Genomic DNA, 20,541 nt, shown 5'->3' on the forward strand with positions numbered 1-20,541 from the left:
TTTCAGGAGGTAATCTCAATACTATTGAAGGAGAGGGGTGGTTGCCAGGGCAAATAAAGGCAAATGAGAGAACTGGAGTTTGCGCCTGAGAATTTGGTTAAAGCAGTCAACCACTCACAACTGAGCCTCTTTCTTCTGAACTCGCTTCTTCTTAACCTTCAACTAATGAGTCCCTTGTACTTCTTCAGTTGTGGCACTCTAACTTCAGGAGTACTCCTATCTAAACACTTTATTGAAAGAAACAAATACAAAATTAAAATGTCATCACTGGAGAATATCAGTGGATTGAACTCTAGAAGGGAGTGCGTATGTAGGAGGGAGTTGGTGGGTGAAGATGGGAAGGTATACTACAGGGGAGAGGAGGGGGGCGGATGTAATGAAGGTGCTTGACTTGAAAAGGTTTTTTGTCCAATGCCATCATAACCAAATCACTCACCCACTGGAAGTGTAACTAGAAAAGCTCATGAGTCATATGGCCTCCGTTTTCCCTGTTGAAAACAGAGTGCATCTTTCGGGTAGTGTGGATTTCTGGAGACAGAATTTTGAGGGGACCAAGGTACACGTAAACACAGAATCACCAGTGCTGTGAGGATTATGAAAGCAAATGTGATAAGGAATTTTGAGGGAGTTTTAGAAGAGAAGTCTTAGGGAGGATAGCATTTCTGTAGTTCAAATATTTGAATACGTGCCTTGATCATGTGCCGAATGATAGGGACATATATTTCCAATAAAGCATATGGAAGATTTTTTTTTTTCTTATAAATAGAGTTGTGCTCTGGAAGTGGTGAAGTCTAGATCAGTGTTTCTCAAACTCAGGTGCTAAAGCTGCTGGTCTGGTCCCACACTCTGGCAGTAAGGGTCTGGATCACCCATGCTACTCACCACAGGGCTTCAGTTGTATGCCAGGAGATCTGCTGCCAGAGGTGCTTGGTAAGGGACTGCTGCTCCAGATGAGAAGTTGGGGTGTTTCTTTTACCTCCAAACCACTCTAATACCTTGTACAGGGAGCACGCTTAGTGGTAGGATTCATGATGTTTGTCTGCCTCCCAATGTCCAGGGCACTGATGTGGGGAGGGTAAGGGGTAGTTTATCACATGAAAAAGCCACTGCCAGTTTCTGTGTTAGTCAGGGTCCATTTGGTAATGAGCCTTCCTAATTGTAGGAGACATCTTTATATGCCTACCACATATCCATTCTCTCTTTTTTTCCTTAGTAATATCACTGTCCAGACTGGCAATATTCTCAGCTAAAAAGCAAAAATGTTGACTCTACAGACTCTCCTCCTGCTAGGAGAAGCCACATGGCATAGTTCTGGCCAATGAGATGTAAGTAGAGGCTGTCTAGGACAAACTGTTTTCTGATAAAAAGTCTGCATGCTCCTTTTGCTCTTCTCTTTTCTCTGTCTTGCCTGGAATTTGGGCATAATGTCTGGAGGCTCAGCAATTCTTTTGCAATGATGAGGATGAGAGTTGCATTCTGAGGATGATGGAGATCCCAACTCAACTCCTTTGGGTCACTGTATGAGCCCTATTAGTCTTCTGAACAAATTCCTGCTATGTAAGAACAATAAACATTATACTTATTAAGCTACTTTTTACTGGGTTTTGGCTAACATGCTGTCAGACATAGTCCTCACTGATATTCCAGTGATCATCATGCCTCAAGCAAGCAACCTTTATCACTTTAGTTTTAGGGAAATGCCGTTTCTCATCAGCGAAGATGCTCCGGTATATATGATTAACTTTTCTTTTTTTGTTACCATTGGACAAATTTTTCTTTCTTTTTTGAACTCTTATGTAATTTTAAAAGTCTTGTTTTCCATGAACATTAAACTAGCACTAGCATTTTTATTTAGGTAGAACAATTTTTACTGTCCAGAGGTTAAATTAATGATACCCCCCAAAAGTAGTCGCCTTCCACAGTCTATATTGCTGGGTAAATAGCACAGCCACATTGTTCACTTTGTTTTATCCAAAAAGATTCCATTTCTTAGCCTGTCCATTTCGCTCTTGAAAATAATCACTGTCCTCCCGCTGGGTCTCTCTTTATCCTTGGCAACTGTTATGTCAATTACATAATGGTTTGGCCCTTTTTGGCTTTTGTTTCACTTTGTTTCTTTTCTCTCTCTGCAGAATAGCCTGCAGAGCAATAAGATAGGAAACATGCCCGCTGGGTCTGATTTTCTTCTCGAAAATAGCTTTGACCAATGGTTAGTGATAAAAGAAGTTGGCTCTCTATAGAAACCAAAAGCCAGGTAAGTGGGTTTAACCTCACATTGGTGCAAAGGTGACTAATGGACAGAAAATGGAATCTGTGTTTGCTTTGAACATTAACAGGGGCAGCAAGACATGGTAAAAACATCATTATACCTAGAGGGAGGTCGTCAAGATTCCAGACTGCCGATTCCAACTGTGAATCCTGAAATTTTTTAGCCTCTCTGGACCTCAGTTATAAAACGAGTGGTCTCCAAGATTTCTCCCAGCTCAAACACCCTGAGCTATTCTCATGCAATAATAAATATTTGTTGTGTACCCATAATGGGCCAGGCACTGTCCCAGCGGTGGAGATGTGGGGATGAGCCATACAGAGAGAAGAAACCAAGGTTTGAGAGTGCAGAAATGGGAGAGAACAGAAGGAAGAACTATCATGGGAAAAAAGATGAATTGGGGGGAAATAAAAACAGTAATGAAAATGTGCCTGGCCATTTTAATGGCCAGCATCATTGCAACCATCATTAATCTCACCATCCACAGCCCCCACATATTTTTGTTGATACCATTCATTCAACACTTATCAGTCAGCTGTCTTAGGAAATCTCTTTGGGGGCATTTTTCTCGTCTCTTGACTAGTTTGAAAGCATGGAGAGGCCAGGTAATTGTGTATGGCTAAATCAAAATACTTTTTGGTATTAAGTATAAAATAAACCAGACAAGTGCTATGGATCTCCTCAAAAGGCTGGAGACATAACCAGAAGTCATAGAAAGTATTTAATATTTATGGATTGAATTTAACTCCGTGGAAGGTAGAAAGGTGGGTAGGAGAGTTAACTTCAGGCAGACTAACCACTCATAATCAAGCACAAACTGGAAGTCATATGCACCCCTTGAGGACTGCTTAAATTATAGCAAAGAAAAAAGGTCAGTGAATAACTATGATAGAAAACAGTAGTTTTCATTTAATTAGTCCCTGGTATCCGCTCATCACCACAGATTCCTGAAGGCTCACCTTTTTGAATGCCTTGCCAGGAGGTATTCGAAGCAGTTCTTTTTAAATTTTTTTTTTTTTTGTAAAAAAGGAAGGAAAATAGTCAAAAGGGAAAGGAAAAGGATGAAAAAAGGTGGCCTGGTGTTCTGTAGATGTATTTCAGCAATCTCATATTCTATCTGTATTTGGTATTTATGTTCATGGTGCCCTCTCCTTTTGTACATTTCCGGAGGGCAGGAAGTCTTTTCGATATCCTCATCTCTGACCATGCCTATCACAGAGCTAGGCGCAAAGCAGATGCCTCTATAGACAGACTGAATTGACAGATAGATGGAGCCACTTCTTCTTCTGTGCTCCCGGATTCCATGCCGAACCAGTGATGTGGTGGCAGAATATAGGAAAAAGGAGGATCTTGTCAGTATCTTGTTAGTTCTTGATGCCTGCGTGCTAAAGACAGAAGAATCACTATGCCTCTTCTAGTCAAAACCACCTATTTGGCACTCGAGCACTGATAATAAAGGCAGGGTCAGGGTTCCTCCTTTCAAGGACTTGGACAAATTTATAACCTATTTGATTCACGTAGATAATACCATCAAATCCTTACCTTCATAGATTGTCAACAGCTACTGCAGAACCCAGAACTGTGCTAAGAGAAGCCATCTCTAAAATTGACTTTCTTATAGACACTTGGTAATACAGGGTGCTCTTAAAACACGGAGGGTAGAGGTGGTACTTATCTTTACATGTGACAGTCAAAGATAAATACAAATCGGACTGCCTAACTTCTAGTCTGCATGAAGACAGACTCTGTGGGGGCAGACACTATCTCCTTCCTGTTCATTCCTTAGCTTTGTGAACTGGGAAACATCTATAGCCTTTTTGTACCCCACTTTTGTCATCCAGAAAGTGAGGATACTATGAATACCTATCCACAGGAGCGATGTGAAAAGAAATTCAGTTAATGCTTACTTACAAAGTCCTTAGGACAGTGCCTGGCAAAGAGTAAGCCTTCAATAGTCATTAACCATTGCTTACTAGAGTTTTAGGTTTGCAGAGTGTCTGGCATATAATAGATATCAAAATATTTTTGCTAAATAAATGTATGAATGAGGTCTATGTCAGTAGTAGTCTATTTAGTCTATTTTTTTTTTTGAGACTGAGTTATGCTCTTGTCACTCAGGCTGGAGTGCAATGGCGTGATCTCTGCCCACTGCAAGCTCTGCCTCCTAGGTTCAAGTAATTCTCCTGCCTCACGCTCCTGAGTAGCTGGGATTACTAGTGCCTGCCACCATGCCTGGCTAATTTTTGTAATTTTAGTAGAGACAGGGTTTCACCATGTTGGTCAGGCTGGTCTCAAACTCCTGACCCCTCAGGTGATCCAGCCGCCGTGGCCTCCCAAAGTGTTGGGATTACAGGTGTGAGCCACAGTGCCTGGCCAGTATTTGACTTTTATGTTTAGCTTGTGCATCCTTAAATAAATTTTGAAAAAGTATGTATTTCTTCATATATCTTTCAGTAGATATATAAAATATTATATCCCAAGTCTAACCAGTTGCAAAGGATGCACTTTCTAGTATATTGTATATGTTAACATTGTAAAATAAAACTCTTACATAACTCTTTTAAAATGTAACTAATGAAACAAAAATATCACTGTCATCCATTAAAAAAAATTAAGAGTTTCTTTATAACATTTTCAAATATTGCTTCATTTTTTTTCCTTTTGGCATTGGGGTTCCCTTTCTATCTTATCACAAAAGTTTACACGAAAGCAATCTATTTTTAGACTTCAACATTTTTATTGCTTTTTAACTCCATTACTCTAGGCTCACTAATTAAAAAAGAAAAAATACCTTCTTGCCTGCTGAGTGTGGTACCTCACGCCTGTAATCTCCAGCACTTCGGGAGGCTGAGGCAGGAGTATTACTTGAGCTCAGGAGTTCAAGACCAGCCTGGGCAGTATGGCAGGACCCTGTCTCCAAAATCGATATCAATCAATCCTTCTATCCATATTAAATTGGATTGATATCATTATTAAAAATATAGTGGCCATATGTGTTTAAGTGAATTTTAGGACTCTATTTGGTTCTCTTGAGTTTTTTTGTCTATATTTATGCCAATGATACACAGTCTGTTATGGTTTGGATCTATATCCCCACCCAAACTCATGTTGGGTTGTAATCCCCAGTGCTGGAAGTGAGTCTGGTGGGAAGTGATTGCATCATGGGGATAGATCCTTCATGAATAGGATTAGCACCATCCCTTTGGTGCTGTTCTCATGATAGAGTTCATATGTGATCTAGTTGTTTAAAAGTGTATGGCACCTCCCCCGCTTCCTTCTGCTCTGGCCATGTAAGATGTGCCTGCTTCCCCTTTACCTTCCACAATAATTGTGGTCTCCTGGGGCCTCCCCAGAAGCAGATGCTACTATGCTTCCTCTACAGCCTATGGAGCCGTGAGCCAATTAAACCTCTTTTCTTTATAAATTACCCAGTCACAGGTATTTCTTTATAACAGTGCAAGAATAGACAAATACACTGTCTTAATTATTATAGCTTTTTATTAAGTTATGAAATCTGATGGAGTAAATCTTTTAAGTTTTCTTCAGCATAATCTTGACTCTTCTTTTTTTCTGTATTTCCATATAAATTTAGAATCAGATTGCCAATTTCTACCAAAAACACAAGCTATTGTGATTTTGATTGGAATGACATTCAGTCTGTCAGTAAATTTGGGGATAACGAACATCTTAATGAAATTGAATTTTCTTATTACCATTATATATTTCTCCATTATTTGCATCTTTAATTCCTTTCAGCAAAGTTTTATAGTTTCTAATGTAGTGGTCTTAAACGCCTCTCACTAAATTTATTCCTAATTATTTTGTTGTTTTGAAGTGATTGGAAAAGGTAGTGAAACAAAATATTTAAATTGATACTTAACTTTTTCTGATGAACCTTAAGTTTATATATGCTGAAAAGTTCATTGTGCATTGAGTTATGTCTATGGTAAGTAATACACAACTGATCAAAACCATTAATTTTTTATGGATAATTTTGACGCAAAGTGTATTTTTTGAAAATATATATTATAGAGAGGTGGAGGTGGCTGTTAGAGTACTTTGATTAAAATAATTGTGAAATTATCTCTTTTGGTAGTACTTGAGAGTTTTTGACACCTCAGAGCAGTGTACTTTAGTAAGACATAGAATAGCTGAGAATTGTGCCTCTATTTTGTAAAATGAGAGAGTGGTAACTTCTACCACAGGAGCATCTCAGACTAATTTTAGATCAGGATACTAATGTAATTTGAGGATCTGGCAATTGTTTTTTTAAAACTGTCTTGACAGTGTAATCTATGATTAGTCCCTGCATATGTTTAGGGGTTGCATGTAAATGCCCCGGTTATATACATGCTCTTAAGATAAACAATAACGAGTCCTCTAGTAGGAGGACTTGACAGCACCATTTGTCACACACAGTTCAACTTGAATTCAGTTGGTAATTAGGGTGACCATCTGTTTTAGCTAACTGGCCTTATCTCAAGGAAAAATAAACTCTTATCTTTATGACATGAGGCAGTTTTGCAACTTGGAGAAAGGGAAGTGATGAAGGTAGGTTCCTACCCCTGCCACGGAAGTGGTTGATGAGGATGCTCTCTTCCTTGATTACATTTCAAAGAGATGGTTTTCAGGTCCTTGAGAAAGACACTCCTCAGTTGTAAGGCTGACATGAGGCTTATTTAACTTTGAAAAAAGATTTACATACGTTTCAAAGAGACAGAAAAATAATTTACAAGTTTTCTAAAGCAAGAAAAAGGATTAGGGAGAGGTCTAGTCTCTATTTGCAACAGAGATAATTATTATTTTTTTTCTTTTTTGATTTGTGCTTTCCCTTACACATCTTAGGAAGCCATTCAATCTTCTTGAATCTTTTTCCTCATCTGTAAAAGGGGAGTAATAACACTCTTAACAATTACTTTACATCATACAGGGCCTAAGTAAAGTAACTGTGCAAAACTTACTTGTCATTTTAGATGCTGAAATTACTAGAAATGAGATATCTTTACTGGTTAATACATGATCTAATATTTAAATGAAATCTAATGTTTGAGTGGAAACTTAACGTTTTTAAAAGAGTCCCTCTCTACAAGGCCAACAATCTTTCTGAAGCAAAAATGTGTCAGTTCTGCATTTACTTGTTAGAGTTGAACATTTACTCTCTCTACATGTCTTACCCAAAAGAACCAGTTTTCTGTAAATTTTGTGTACCAATTTCTCTTGTTATCAGTGTTTTCTTGTTCCACTATATTGTTAACAATAAATGTTATGAACTCGGCATGGTGCTGCATACCTGTAATGCCAGCTGCTTGGGAGGCTGAGCTGGGAGGATCTCCTTAGCCCAGGAGTTTGAGGCTTAGGTTTGCTATGTATCAGGCCTGTGAATTACCACTGCACCATGGCATTCTAGCTTGGGCATCATAACAAGACCCTGTCTCAAAAAAAAAAAAAAGTCACAGTAAATTCAAGCTGTTCTAATTTACATTAATTAATTCATCTGGATATACTTATATTTTTCAGAAATTGTATTTTTACAAAGACATGTCCTAAATAATTATTTTGGTTTAAAAAATACTGCAAGGTACATTTTAATACAAAAACTTAATGTAAGTACAAGAAATGAATTTAGCTATGATGAAAAACAAGCACAGAGATAATTTTTCTTGGCAAATCCTTTTTAAAAACATTAAAAAGAAAAAAATGATGCCATTGCTTGAATTCAGAGGTACTTCAATTTGACATATTTGACATATCATGAGATAAAGTACAAGCAAAGCAAAAATAACTAAAAATAGCTCCATGATAATGCTAAGTATAAGAATTAAACTGAAGATTGAAAGACTCAGAAATCTCAAGCATGCTACGGGATTTTACCAGCTCTCTGAAATAAAGCTGGGCTCAGTAAATGCTCCGTTGACTGAAACAGTAAGACTGGGCTTTGCTTTTCAGACATGGACTGATCACCTTGTTGGTGATGAATCATTGGTGAGGCCCTAATTACATGAACAATGTGTCAAATCAAAGTTCTCCTCCTCCGTTTGAATGAAGATTTCTGTACTTAGAATTGAGTCCTGCCACATTCTTATAATGGTGCGTGCACATGGATAGCGGGGATACACACCAATAAATTATGTGGCTAGTGTGATTCTGGAAATTACAATGCAAGTTAGAAATTATTCAGAAAGGAATAAAATATTTAAAAGCCCTGTTATAAATCTTAGCCAGGAAATAAATTTTCATGAGACCAGTGATTAACCCAATAGCAAAATGGAATTTATATCAACCATTCATTAATCCCATTTCCCTTCTCCCAACACCATTAATTAAGTGTCTGCTCAATTCCCATTCCTGTGCTACACTTGTGTCGCTTACCCAATTACAGCTAATTTCCTTGCATGCAACGGGAGTGGTAATAGCCTCTAACAGTTGTTGAAATGTGGTTCCTAGCGTTTACTGCAGTGTGTCATCCTTAAATATTCCCTAACATGTTTTCTAGTTCTGTTTCTAAAATCGAGTTTGTGTGGGGAGGACTGAGTTGAATACAGTAAGTGGGTGGTTTCCTTCCTTTCAGGTCCTCGGAGACCCTTATCTGGTTAAGTTTTGCCTCAGGAGAAAGCTGTACCACTGAGAGTGCTAAAAATAACTGTTCTCCTGTCTTGCTGTTTTGCCTATGATTCTCTTGGAGAAAAAGCTTTGGAAAATAAACTTTTGAAGGCGTGTTTTATAAATTGTGTCTACCTGATCGCTTCTTCAGAGTTCAATAGGAAAGGTCAATTTTAAAATTAAAGCCTCTGACAAGATGTTCTTTTCTCTCTTCTCCTTTCCCTTTTTAAAACAGTTTACAAAAAAGGAGATGGTGAAGCCTGAAAATATTAAATATAAACTCTTTGCCTTATTTTAGTCATTCCCAAAATGATAAGTGTAATTTCGGTTTGTGTATTCTAAAAGTAAGTTTCCCATGGCCTTCTGTATTATTATTTGAGGGAAAGCAATATTTTGTTTTCTGATGGTGCCCCATTTGTCAGTGGCTCTTAATGATTTACTTGATTTAAGTACTTTGTATCTTCCCTCTGACATTCCCCACACTTTCCTTTCCTCACCCCGGATAATTGATGATCTGTAAATAAACACTTCAAGTCATTAGAGAAGCTCACTATTTAAAATAAGCCTGCAGAGAATCTTTTGTTAAGCAAATAAGCCTTTTATAATCACCTCTGTTTCTTCTGCACAGATTTTTAGTCTACCAGCTTTTTCTTAAAGCAGAAAGTGTTTCATCTTGTCTAAGCAAGTGAAAGATTCCCTTGATATATGGCTGGGCTCTGGAGGGGAGCACAGGGAGGAAACTCGGGTTTATGATTAGTGATGGGGTTAAGTTCGATAGCAACAGTTCCATTTAGCGGCATTGGCTTAAGCGTGCTCCAACATACTGTAATCCAGTCATCTGTGGGGTTTAGCCTTCATGTAACATCACTTTTTTATTTTTATCTACATATCTGGGCTTTTGCCTCTTCCCTTTCCCCTGTAATTGGAAATGTCATCTCTTTGGGGTTGTTGTCACCATCTTTACCGTATCTATTCAAACATTAATCTCCATACATGAAATACTTCAAAGAAAACCTGTGCAATTCCAATCAACTCAAATATCCAGTTGTTTCTAACATGAAATTCAAGGGACTACTTCAAAGCCACCTGGAGAGCAGCTTTATTTCCATTAAAGTGTGGGTAGTAGGCACCCACTCTTCCCTGTTGACATGCTGACAGTGTGGCGCTGAATAAAACACAACCCCTTAGCCTTTCACAGCTTATATTTTAAAGGTTGCAAAATAATCTTGTTTAGTCAAATCTGGCAATAGTTTTTTTTAAATTAATTTTTCCATGATTTTTTAAAACTGTACTCCTCAAAATGAGTGGACGCATATAAGCTCATTATATCTTTACATTTTAGCAAAAGCATTGTGTCTTTTGTCTACATCATGATAATTTGTGTTTTTCGGGAAAAAAAATATCTGTTATGGTCCTCCTAGCATTTCTAATTTCTAAAATCATTTTGGCCTGTAGATACTTTTTAAAAAAGATGCTCTCTAAATACAAGGAACATAAGAAGATTGTGTAACTGCTTTCATAAATGAAAAACTTACACTTACCATTGTAATCTGAGAGGAAATAATGGTTTAATTAGTTTTTAGATAAAAAGATTTTGCAATCAGACTGTGTTTGTAATGGCATTTATAAAACAATTTTCCCCTACAGTAACACTGTAATTAAGACTTTCAATGAAATTGTCAGAGGAGAAGTGTGCATTTTTCCCCCTGTGGTTTGCTGTTATGCTGGCCCCGTGGGGCCTGCTGCTCTCCTGCACCAGGCTTGCACTAATGCCCACTAATGCCCCGTAATTGTGTTTCACTTCCTCTAATTAAACTGACAGGGAATTCGAATTGCTGTCACTTACCTTACTGATAGGGAAGGTAATGGGATTAAATTGTGGCGATTCTTGCGCAGAACACTTAACCTCCCAAACAAATGCCCCCTTCAGGGAAGGTCTAAGGACTTCTGGGGTTCTGGTTTCACCTCTTGAGCAATGGAATATGTGAGTTAGAAAGGTCACAAAGAATATCTTCTTCAGAGGTGTGCTCCTCTGAACATCAACTCCTGAAGATTTTAATGCCTATTACAGGAGTAAAACATTTCTGAGGCCCAGCAGAAGTTGGAAAAGCAGGGTTAATTAAGTCAGACAGATTTATTTATCACTGTCTGTGCCTTCGTACATGCATTGATTTCTTTTCTTAAAGGTGTGCTGTGGTCGTTGTGGTGGTGGTGTTTGTATGTGTGCATTTGGGTGTATAAAGTATTTCACAGGCACATTTGCATATTTGAGAACTTTTTTTAAGGGGCAAATTCAAGGGCTGGTGTGTGCCCTGCAGATCACCTTTTGAGATCAGCAGATGGAGCCAATGAATGGCACATGGTTATTTACGATAGGCTCTCCACATTGGTGGTCGTGCTGTGAATCCCCCAGATATTGGATCAGCTGTACTAAAAAATACCTCCTCAACTCCATTTCCTTGCCTCTTTTTTCTTACTCTGTTGCTGTTGGTGCAGTGTATCAAATCCCTCAGGCATATTGCTGTGAGCCCCGAATATCTGAGACAGGTCTCAGTTAATTTAGAAATTTTGTTTTGCCAAGGTCGAGGATGTACGGCTGTGACACCGCCTCAGCAGGTCCTGATGACATGTACCCAAGGTGGTCAGGGCACAGCTTGATTTTATACATTTTAGGGAGACATGAGACATCAATCAATATATGACAGATGCACCTTGTTTCCATTGGTTCCATGCAGAAAAGTGGGACAACTGGAAGGGGGGGGGAGGGCGCTTCCAAGTCACAGGTAGGTGAGAGACAAACGGTTGCTTTTTTTTTTTTTTTTTTTTGAGTTTCTGATTAGCTTTTCCAAAGGAGGCAATTAGATGTACATCTATCTCGATGAGCAGGGAGATGGCTTTGAATAGAATGGGTGGCAGGTGTGCTTTAGGCAGTTCTCAGTTTGACTTTTCACTTTAGGTGAGTGATTTTGGGGCCCCAAGATTTATTTTACTTTCACACTGCATAGAAAAATGAAAAAAACACTTCATCACCACACTGTTTTTCTCTTCTATTCTTGGTACTGCTGAACTAGAGTATACAATGCAGTGTTGTAGAGACTGCGCAAATTCGCCCAGGTTTGGGACCCCCGACTGACTAATCTTGTAAGCACAGGCAAATTTCTTAAGGCCGCTGAAACTCCATTTATGCATTGATAAAAAGAAGCTTGAAAGTTTGGGGTTATTGCTGAGGTGGGAGAAAATGTATGTAAGTCACCTGGACAGGAGCAGACATTCATTTAATGATAGCAGTTATTATTATCTTAAGACGTTTAAAACTTTATTAGATTTTTTTTTTTTTTGGCCAGCAGCTACACTATGACCAATATCTAGATGCAAACTGAAAAGTTGGTTGAGCATTCAGCGCTTTATAAATAGCTTTATTTGTGGTAAGAACCAGCATTGTGATTAACTTTTTATTTATTTTTTTTTAACTTATACATCCTGCTTGGAATGGTGTGAAAAAATGTTTAGGGATGTCAAAATAATATAGTTTTTAAAAAAGAGGTAAGTATTCAATATCAGCTCTATTAGCTAGTAGGAATTACATTCTCTTTTTTCCTGTGATTTTTTGTTTGTTTTTTGTTTTTATCATTCAACTGAGTAGGACATCAGAAATAGTAGCATCTGCTCTATTGAGATTCATGGCAACTTGTTAATTTCAGATGGGACTGTGTTTAGATGTGACTCTTAGCAGTTGAGTTCCAAGATATTTATCAGTTTGCTCAGACTGTTATCGTCATAATTTAGAAATCCACATTACCAAATAAATGCATGCAAAAATTGACTTCAGAAAGCTTGACACATTCATAGAAAGATATTCCTGTGGCAGATATCACACAATATCAATTTAGAATTTGATTGAACCTCAGAGGCCATATCAATGTCACAGGCTGTTTTGGCATGTATTTACATTTAAGTTCTGAATTTCTCCCCGTCCTGTCTATGTGATCTTTACCATTTTTAGACTTTTAGCATGTGCAAAGAGAGATTATAAACTACTATTCAAGTTATGGGTTGCTCTGAGGATTAAAATGAAATAAGGCATTGAAAATATTCTGTAGACTGGCAAATGTTGTCTACATTTTAGCTAGTTAGATTTTAAATTATTAGTAGTAATAGGGTGCCCGTAGAGGACAGAAATTGTCTCATGTGGTAAACCTAATTCCCATCATATAATCTTCTTTCTATAAATTTTCATATGAATGTGCTAAATTTGGAAAATTGAATGCACTATACACAGATTTTATTTTTTTAACCATTTTTGCTTCAGTTTAGAAAGCAGGCCTATGTGGGTACAAAAAGTCCACCTTAACACAAACGCCTGTGAAAAGTTTCTGATTAGCCCGATTGATCTATTTTGTGCACAGATTTATTCTTAAGCCACTTACATGATACAGATGTTCTGGGAGATGTCAGATTTTCCTTTTGTGACACCAAACTCCAAATTTAGGGACATATTCTAAATATCTCTAACTGTTTTTAGCAGCCTGTTTTCAGTGGCTGATAGGTTTGTCATTTTTAGCAAAAAAGAAAAGAAAATGATAAAAGTGTATGTATATATATATGTGTGTGTGTATATATATATGTATGTGCATATATATATATGTGTACATATATATATATAGTATATGTATTTGGCAAGCCTAGACTAGTGGGTGGGAATGAGAAATGATGGTAGGATAACTGGTGAAATTTGGAGATGTCAGGTCAGCTGGGTGACTGTGCTCCAGGATGTTGCAGTACAATTTTCTTGAACCTATGTCTAAAGCCATAGGGTTAGTCAGCTCAGAGCAATACTTTGAAGAACAGGCTCAGAAAGTTTATTTTCACTGTATAGAGCATTTTATATTTCCTACAGCCCACTTAAGCTTCCAAAGAAGGGTAGATAATCCCACCATCTTATTCTTATCTTTTTATACCTGTGCAAGTTATCGTGAACTAAGATGTTAAACATTTCAGGTTGTTTTGCTGCAAAGGATATATTTCTCCCCCACCATTTTCAATATCTAAACATTTAGAAAGGACATTTATTTATTTATTTAAAAATTTTTTCAGCCTCTCAAAGGCTTTTATTATCAACATCATCATTACTTAGGGAGGAGCCTTTTGGGGACTTAAAAGCACTTATTATCTATAAAAAGTAATTTCATATTCATGCACAAAATTCCCAATTGGCAGATTTAGGTCCATAAAAGAAAGGAAAAAAAAAATTTGTAGTTCTATAAATTATCAGGAATAAAATAGCATTTCTCCTTGCCTTGTTATAAGGAAAGGACATTTAAAAATAAGGCAGGCATTTCTTAAAGAGATAAATTTCTCTGTATGTTAGAAAGTTGGGGTAATATGCATAGTCTTTGATCTAGTAATCCGCTTCTAGGACCTTGTTCTACAAGTACTCACCCAAGCATGCAAGAATGTACATATAAAGATGCCCACTGCCTTATTATTTGTAAAAGGGAAATATTGAAATCGTGGTAGGCAGAAAAGTGGCTCTCCCAGGATATCCATGTACTAACCCCTGGAACCCATGAATATGTTACCTTATATGAAAAAGGAATTTTACAGATGTGTTTAAGGTTAAAGACCTTGAAATGGGTAGAGTATCTGGGAATATCAGGTGGATCTGATTTAATCATTTGAGTCTTTAAAGGTAGAAAATCTTTCCTGGCTAGAGTCAGAGAGAGACGGAGCTACAGAAGCATAGCCAGAGAGATGCTAAATTGCTAGCTTTGAAGATGGAAAGGAGTATGAGCCAAGAAAGTGGGCTGTTTTCAGAAGAAGGAAAAGGCAAGGAAACAGATTCTCTTCTAGCACCTCCAGAAAGGAGTGTACCCCTGACTGCACCCTGATTTTAGTGCAATAGGATTTCTGACTTACAGTACTATAAGACAATATATTTGTGTTACTGTAAGCCACTAAGTCTGGTAATTTATTATGACAGCAATAGAAAACTAATTTGGCAACACAGATGCTAAACTATAGGGAAACACTTAAATGATAGCTCACTCCAAATAGCAAGTTTCATGAATTCAAAAGAAAAGGTTGAGGCATTTATGTCATTTATGTTGTACTGCCATGAAACCTAGAAGAATGTTGGTGAACTCCTGCTGAGGGAAAGAAGTAGGAGAACTCAGTGCAGACGTTGTGTCCCATTTCAGGGAAATAATATTGTATACGAATGCATTTGAGTGTGGTGTGTGCATGCATTGTGAATAGTAAAATGTTACCAATAATTTCAGGGCAGGAAGGGCTGTGTGTTTGTGGAAAGTGGGGAGCCACCTTTTGCTTTATTCACGTAAGTTCAAAATGTTTAATATCTACTGTTGCATAACTTTAAATACTATTTTTTAATACTGAGGAAAAAATGGCCATAATAAGGCCAAGTCAATGCTGATTCATTGACAACTGGTATGAAGACTTTGGTATGTCACCTTGACCAAGGAGGACTTAGAATGGAGAAGAAAAAGCTTTAAAATTATCTAGTTCTAACACCTTGCTTTAGAGATAAGAAAGCTGGGATCTAATACAGTTCAGTAACTTGTCTGGCCCCACAGAAAGACAAAGAAGCAAAATGGGAAGTAAGATGAAGATATTCTGACTTTTCACTATACCACACAACGACTTGCTCATATATGCTACTGAAACGGAAAAGAAATATCTTTTCTCACTTATCACTAGGTTCATGGATGAGGCTCCTGTAACAAAAGGCAGATGAGTTAGAGGAAGGCATACAAATGTGTTTAGTATGTTTTACATGACACAAGAAGCTTCATAAAGAAAAGAAGGCCCAATGAAATACATAAACCTACGCATTTTTTGATGCTGGGTTTAATGATGACATAAATAGCGGTGGAGAAGAATGATTGGGCAATAATGATATGATCTAATAGTAAGAAACTGAAGGAAACAGCAAGGCCCGTTTCTCAGATTCTTCTCTCTGTGTCTGGATCTTCAGAGATAAGAATGTTCTTTCCCTTCAGGTTTAGGCAGGGTACTTCTCAAATGAGGGTCACATGACTTGCTTGCAGGGAGAAGTTCAAGGAGAAGGTGAGAGTGATCTTCCTGCTTCTGCAGGTTTCTCAAATGCCAAGATGCCATATTTTGAGGTAGCATGTCCTGAACGCCATCATTAAACAGGAAAAGCTATATGCCTGTCACATGGTAGGCATTCAGATGAATTGTCCAAAATACGGCCAATTCTGATTTTAACATTTACCTGTAGTGGTCATTGTCAGCAAATATGTATCAGATATCAACTAACTATGTGGTAGTGAAGGCATTAACAATATATAGATAATGGTGACATGGTAGTATTATGAATAGCATGGAAAAAGGAACTGCAATTATAGAATGAGAGGAACGATGGTAGAAAGATGCATGAAGTGCAGTGTGGACACACGCACACACACACAAAGGAACAAATCATGTTTGAGGAAATACGGGATTTTTTTTTTTTTACAAAGAAGATAATATTTGAATGAGATCATCAATAAAGAGATGAAGAGAGAATGGGGAGCATTGTAGGTTCCAACACAGTGGTCGATGTTATTGAATAAAATGATGGAGGGAATGCTGGCAGTGAGAATGCCACGTGGAAGAGCCTAAAGGCATGAAAGCACAGTCTATTTGAGCAATGGAAGTGGAAGGTAAGGTTGAAGAGCAAACCTAAAGTCAAATTGCCCAGGACCTTCTTGGACTTACCTTGTAGATGATAGATTGGTATTGGAGGATGATAGGCAGGTGAGTGAAATAATGCATACTTATTATAGACAATGAATAAATAATGGACTAGATTTTCACAGTGAAACTGGTGACAAAAAATTATGTAAAATAGCTGGCCTAATACTTTTTCAGCTCCAGACTTGATTGAACTAATAATAAGGTGATCATGAAACTTGTCATTCAAATCGAAGCACTTTGTAGAGCAAAAGGAGACGTTCTTTTCAATTATGCAAGAACAATAGAAGTGAATTGGAAGGTATCATCTCCCTCCCTATGAAACAAATTTATGCAGATATGAGATGATTGGATTTATGGATGATAATTAGCTGGCAGGTGGATATTTGAGAACTCCTAAACATGTGGCCAATCCACGGACTCTCATGAAAATATAGGATGGATGCTGTGGAACCCCAGACCCTCTCCAGTATGACTTTTACTCATTGTCTTAAGTCAGCCTCAAATTTACATTTTTTCAATAATATATTTATTTAGGGTCACAAATCCCCAAGCAAGTTCCATTTTTAGAAAAGTGTTTTTTGTTTTTAACTGTTAGCTACTTTAGCCCTGATGTAGCAAAGGTTGCTCTTTCTTAAAATTTCTCTGTCCTTCCTAAAGAATTAATGGGACTTGAGTGTAGAATCTGGATTCCATCCTGGGCTTATCTCTCAGTCTTTGAACCTTGAACATATTTGTTAATGTCTTTGGGCTGTAAAATGTTTATCATGTGGGTATGTCCTAAGGATTAAATAAACAATCAAGGTCAAGTGTTTGACACAAAGCAGACACCCAAAAAATAGACATTGCCTTTATTTCATATCTCTTCATTGGGAAAACAGCTTTTTTTTTTTTTTGGATTCATGTTGCTTCTCAGTCAGTGTGCATTGTATCATTGCATTTGTCTTACTATATTTTAATTACTTTAAAAATTATATCTCATTTGTTAAGCCAGTGGTTCTCAAGTGGGGACAGTTTTGCTTCCTCCTTCCCCAGGACATTTAGCAATGTCTGGAGATTTGGTGGATTGTCGTACCTGGGGGAAAGATACACCGGAATCTGGTTAGCAGAGACCAGGGATGCTGCCAAATAGACTACAGTGCCTACCTAGGGTAGCCGTCCACAACAAAGAATTACCCAGCCCAAAATGTCAGTAGCGGTGAACTGGGAAACCAAGCTTCAAACTGTAACTCCCTTCAGGTCATGACCATGATTGTCTTGCCGTGGCCCAGTGCCTAGCAAGTGACCATTACATGAGTCTCAATGTTAACTGGTGGAGTGAGTGAATAGGACCAATGGTTTATCCATGATTCAGCATTGCATGTATTTCTTCACTCTGTTTAGTCAACATATAGGTGGTTTCCATGGTATCTCAAGCACAGAGCTACCAGCTGCTTGTTTGAAGTACCAGGAATATTAAACCTGAGCTCTGAAAGGGACACCATTAAGAAAATATTGCCCATAAGGGGATAGATATCATATAGTTGCCTAAAATACTTTAAGTTTCTTAATCAAAAGCACCTGTAAGCTTTCACATAGCATACAGAAGTCCCATTTTTTACCCGAATTAAACTGTGAGACAGCATAGATTAAATTTGTCTCCAGATGCTTACTGAAATAAGGAATGTGTGAGGATCAGTAAGAAGGGGGCTTTCCTTTGTTTTATGTATTTATTTACTTCCTTCTATTTAATTATTTTGCATCCTATAGCGGCCAATTTTTAATAAGAGACGTAAGACTCTTGGAGAAGCTTGAGAAAGCCTGAAGAAGCCAGCCTGGCGTTCAGAGCAGGAAATCTGCTCCTGGGCTTGGGAAATTTCTTTTCTAATTGTTGGATGAGATGGTGCTCTTTCATTATTCAGACAAACTGATTGATATGGGTCTTGTGCTGTGAAATACTGAAGAGCTTTCTGAGAAGTCGCACGAGAGATTTCTGGAGGCTGTCACACCCCCCTACCTGCCCTCATCTCAACTTTCTTAAACTCCTCATGGCCTAATTGGTAATGTCATCAAACCTCAACAAACCATTGCTCTGGTTTTCCTGTGACACCATGTCTTAGTTTACTAGTGCTACCATAATAAAATACCACAGACTGGGATCCTTTTTTTTAAAGAAAGATTTCAACTTTTATTTTTGATTCAGGGCTGCAGGTACAGGTTTGTTGCATGGATAGATTATATGATGCTAAGGTTCGGGCTGCAGGTCCCATCATCCAGGCAGTAAACATAATACTCAGTAGGCAGTTCTTCGGTCCTCCCCTGCTTCCTCTCTTTCCACCCTCGTAGTCCCTAGTATCTCTTGTTTCCGTCTTTGTGTACCTTATGTTTAGCTCTCACTTACAAGTGAAAACATGTGGTTTTTGGTATCTGTTTCTGTGTTAACTTCTTATAATAATGGCCACCAGCTGTATCCATGTTGCTGAAAGGAACATGATTTTGTTCTTTTTATGGCTGTGCAGTATTCCATGTACCACACCTTTAACCAGTTTTCATGGGTACCTAGCTTGAGTCCGTGTCTTTGCTGTTGTGAATAAGATAGAGACTTCAACAACTTCAATCTCCAGAATTGTGAGAAATTTATTTTCTCACAATTCTGGAGATTGGAAGTCTGAGATCAAGAAGTCATCAGGGTTGGTTTCTTCTGAGACCTCTGTCCTTAACTTGGAGATGCCCATCATCTCCCTCTGCCTTCACACTGTCTTTCCTGTGCATGCATGTGTGCGTGCATGTGTGCGTACGTGTGTGTGAGTGTAACAGAGTGTGGGTATCCTAATCTCTTCTTTAAGGAGACCAGTCATATTGGATTAGGGCTGACATCATTAGGACTAAAGATCTCATTTTAACTTAGTTACCTATTTAAAGGCTGTATCCCCAAATATAGTCACATTCTGAGGTCTTAGGGATTTGCACTTCACCATGTGAATTTGAGGGCTGGGGAGACAGAACTTAGCCCACATCACACCTCTACCAGGATTCAACATTACATAGGTGCCCAGGAAGCACTGATGGTGTGATCTATTGTTTGAAATGGAATGTGGTGGCAGTCCCCCTCAGCCCAGCTGATGGGATTTGCAGCCTGCAGATTCTTCCCCAACCCACTCCTTCTACCCCTGGAGCCACTGTGCTTAAGAAAACAAAATTGTGATACTCAGACTGTGTTTAATGTTTTCATTAGGTTGGAAGTTCTTTCATTGTTTTCCATTTAGCAGGCTTTGGTTAATCACAGGAGAAAGGAAGCAAGGGAGACGAGAGGGTTGGGATAGCCTTGGGGAAGGCACAGGGCTCTGGAGGGAAAAGGGCCTTCCCAGGAGGTAGGGATTTCTGTGGAGCTCTCTGGATAGGGAAGCGAGAGGAAGGGAAGTATACAGCTTGGTTCTCATAAACCTGGCTTTGTGTTTATTTACATGTAGGCTGTGGGGAGAGGGGTGGATTGCCAGGAAACTTTGAACTTGGCCCCAGTCTGGCTTCTGCACAGGTAATGAAAGGATTTGAACCTGTAACATGGTGATCCATGTCAAGTCAGACTTACAGCTGGTTTTACTCAGGACTTTCTGCTCCCTTTTGATTCCTGGTTTCTGACTTCCCTTTTTGACTTCCTATTAGTACCTCCTATTTCAGTAGTAGTAATGGGATCTCTGGCCAGTTCTATTCCCTTGGTAGCTCCTACTTTGGATTCACCACAGCACACAGAAGCTCCAGGGTAACTAGTTTCCAGAATGACAGCCATTTTAGGTCACTCCTTCATTAAGAACCTGTGTGCCAGCTACTGAACTTAGTAGACATGCCAGCAAACTAGACGGATGAAGTTCCTAATTGAAGTTTATAGGCTAATGGTAGAAACAGGAAAAAAAAAAAAAAGGCAAGTAAACTGTCTATGTAAGGTCCTTCTTAGTTTTATTAGTGTTTTAGCAGGGAACTTC

The 20,541-nt window shown here is 38.3% G+C and overlaps 1 protein-coding gene across 7 annotated transcripts in view; it reads left to right on the plus strand.

Moving 5' to 3' along the window:
- The window catches only part of CTNNA2 (catenin alpha 2), a 1,139,605-nt gene that overhangs the window by 837,871 nt on the left and 281,193 nt on the right, over positions 1–20,541 (plus strand). The window contains exon 1 of one of the 7 annotated variants that reach the window (XM_032243724.1): positions 2,192–2,254. The exons of the other annotated variants lie outside the window; for them this stretch is intronic. Within the exon in view, the coding sequence (XP_032099615.1) occupies positions 2,207–2,254 (48 nt within the window). The 5' untranslated portion in view covers positions 2,192–2,206. Of the gene's footprint in view, positions 1–2,191; positions 2,255–20,541 lie in introns of those variants that run through there. 7 annotated transcript variants of the gene reach the window in all.

The sequence above is a fragment of the Sapajus apella genome, unplaced genomic scaffold, assembly GCF_009761245.1.
Source record: "Sapajus apella isolate SASKATOON/1434 unplaced genomic scaffold, GSC_monkey_1.0 scaffold52, whole genome shotgun sequence".
NCBI classification, from domain to species: Eukaryota; Metazoa; Chordata; class Mammalia; order Primates; family Cebidae; genus Sapajus; species Sapajus apella.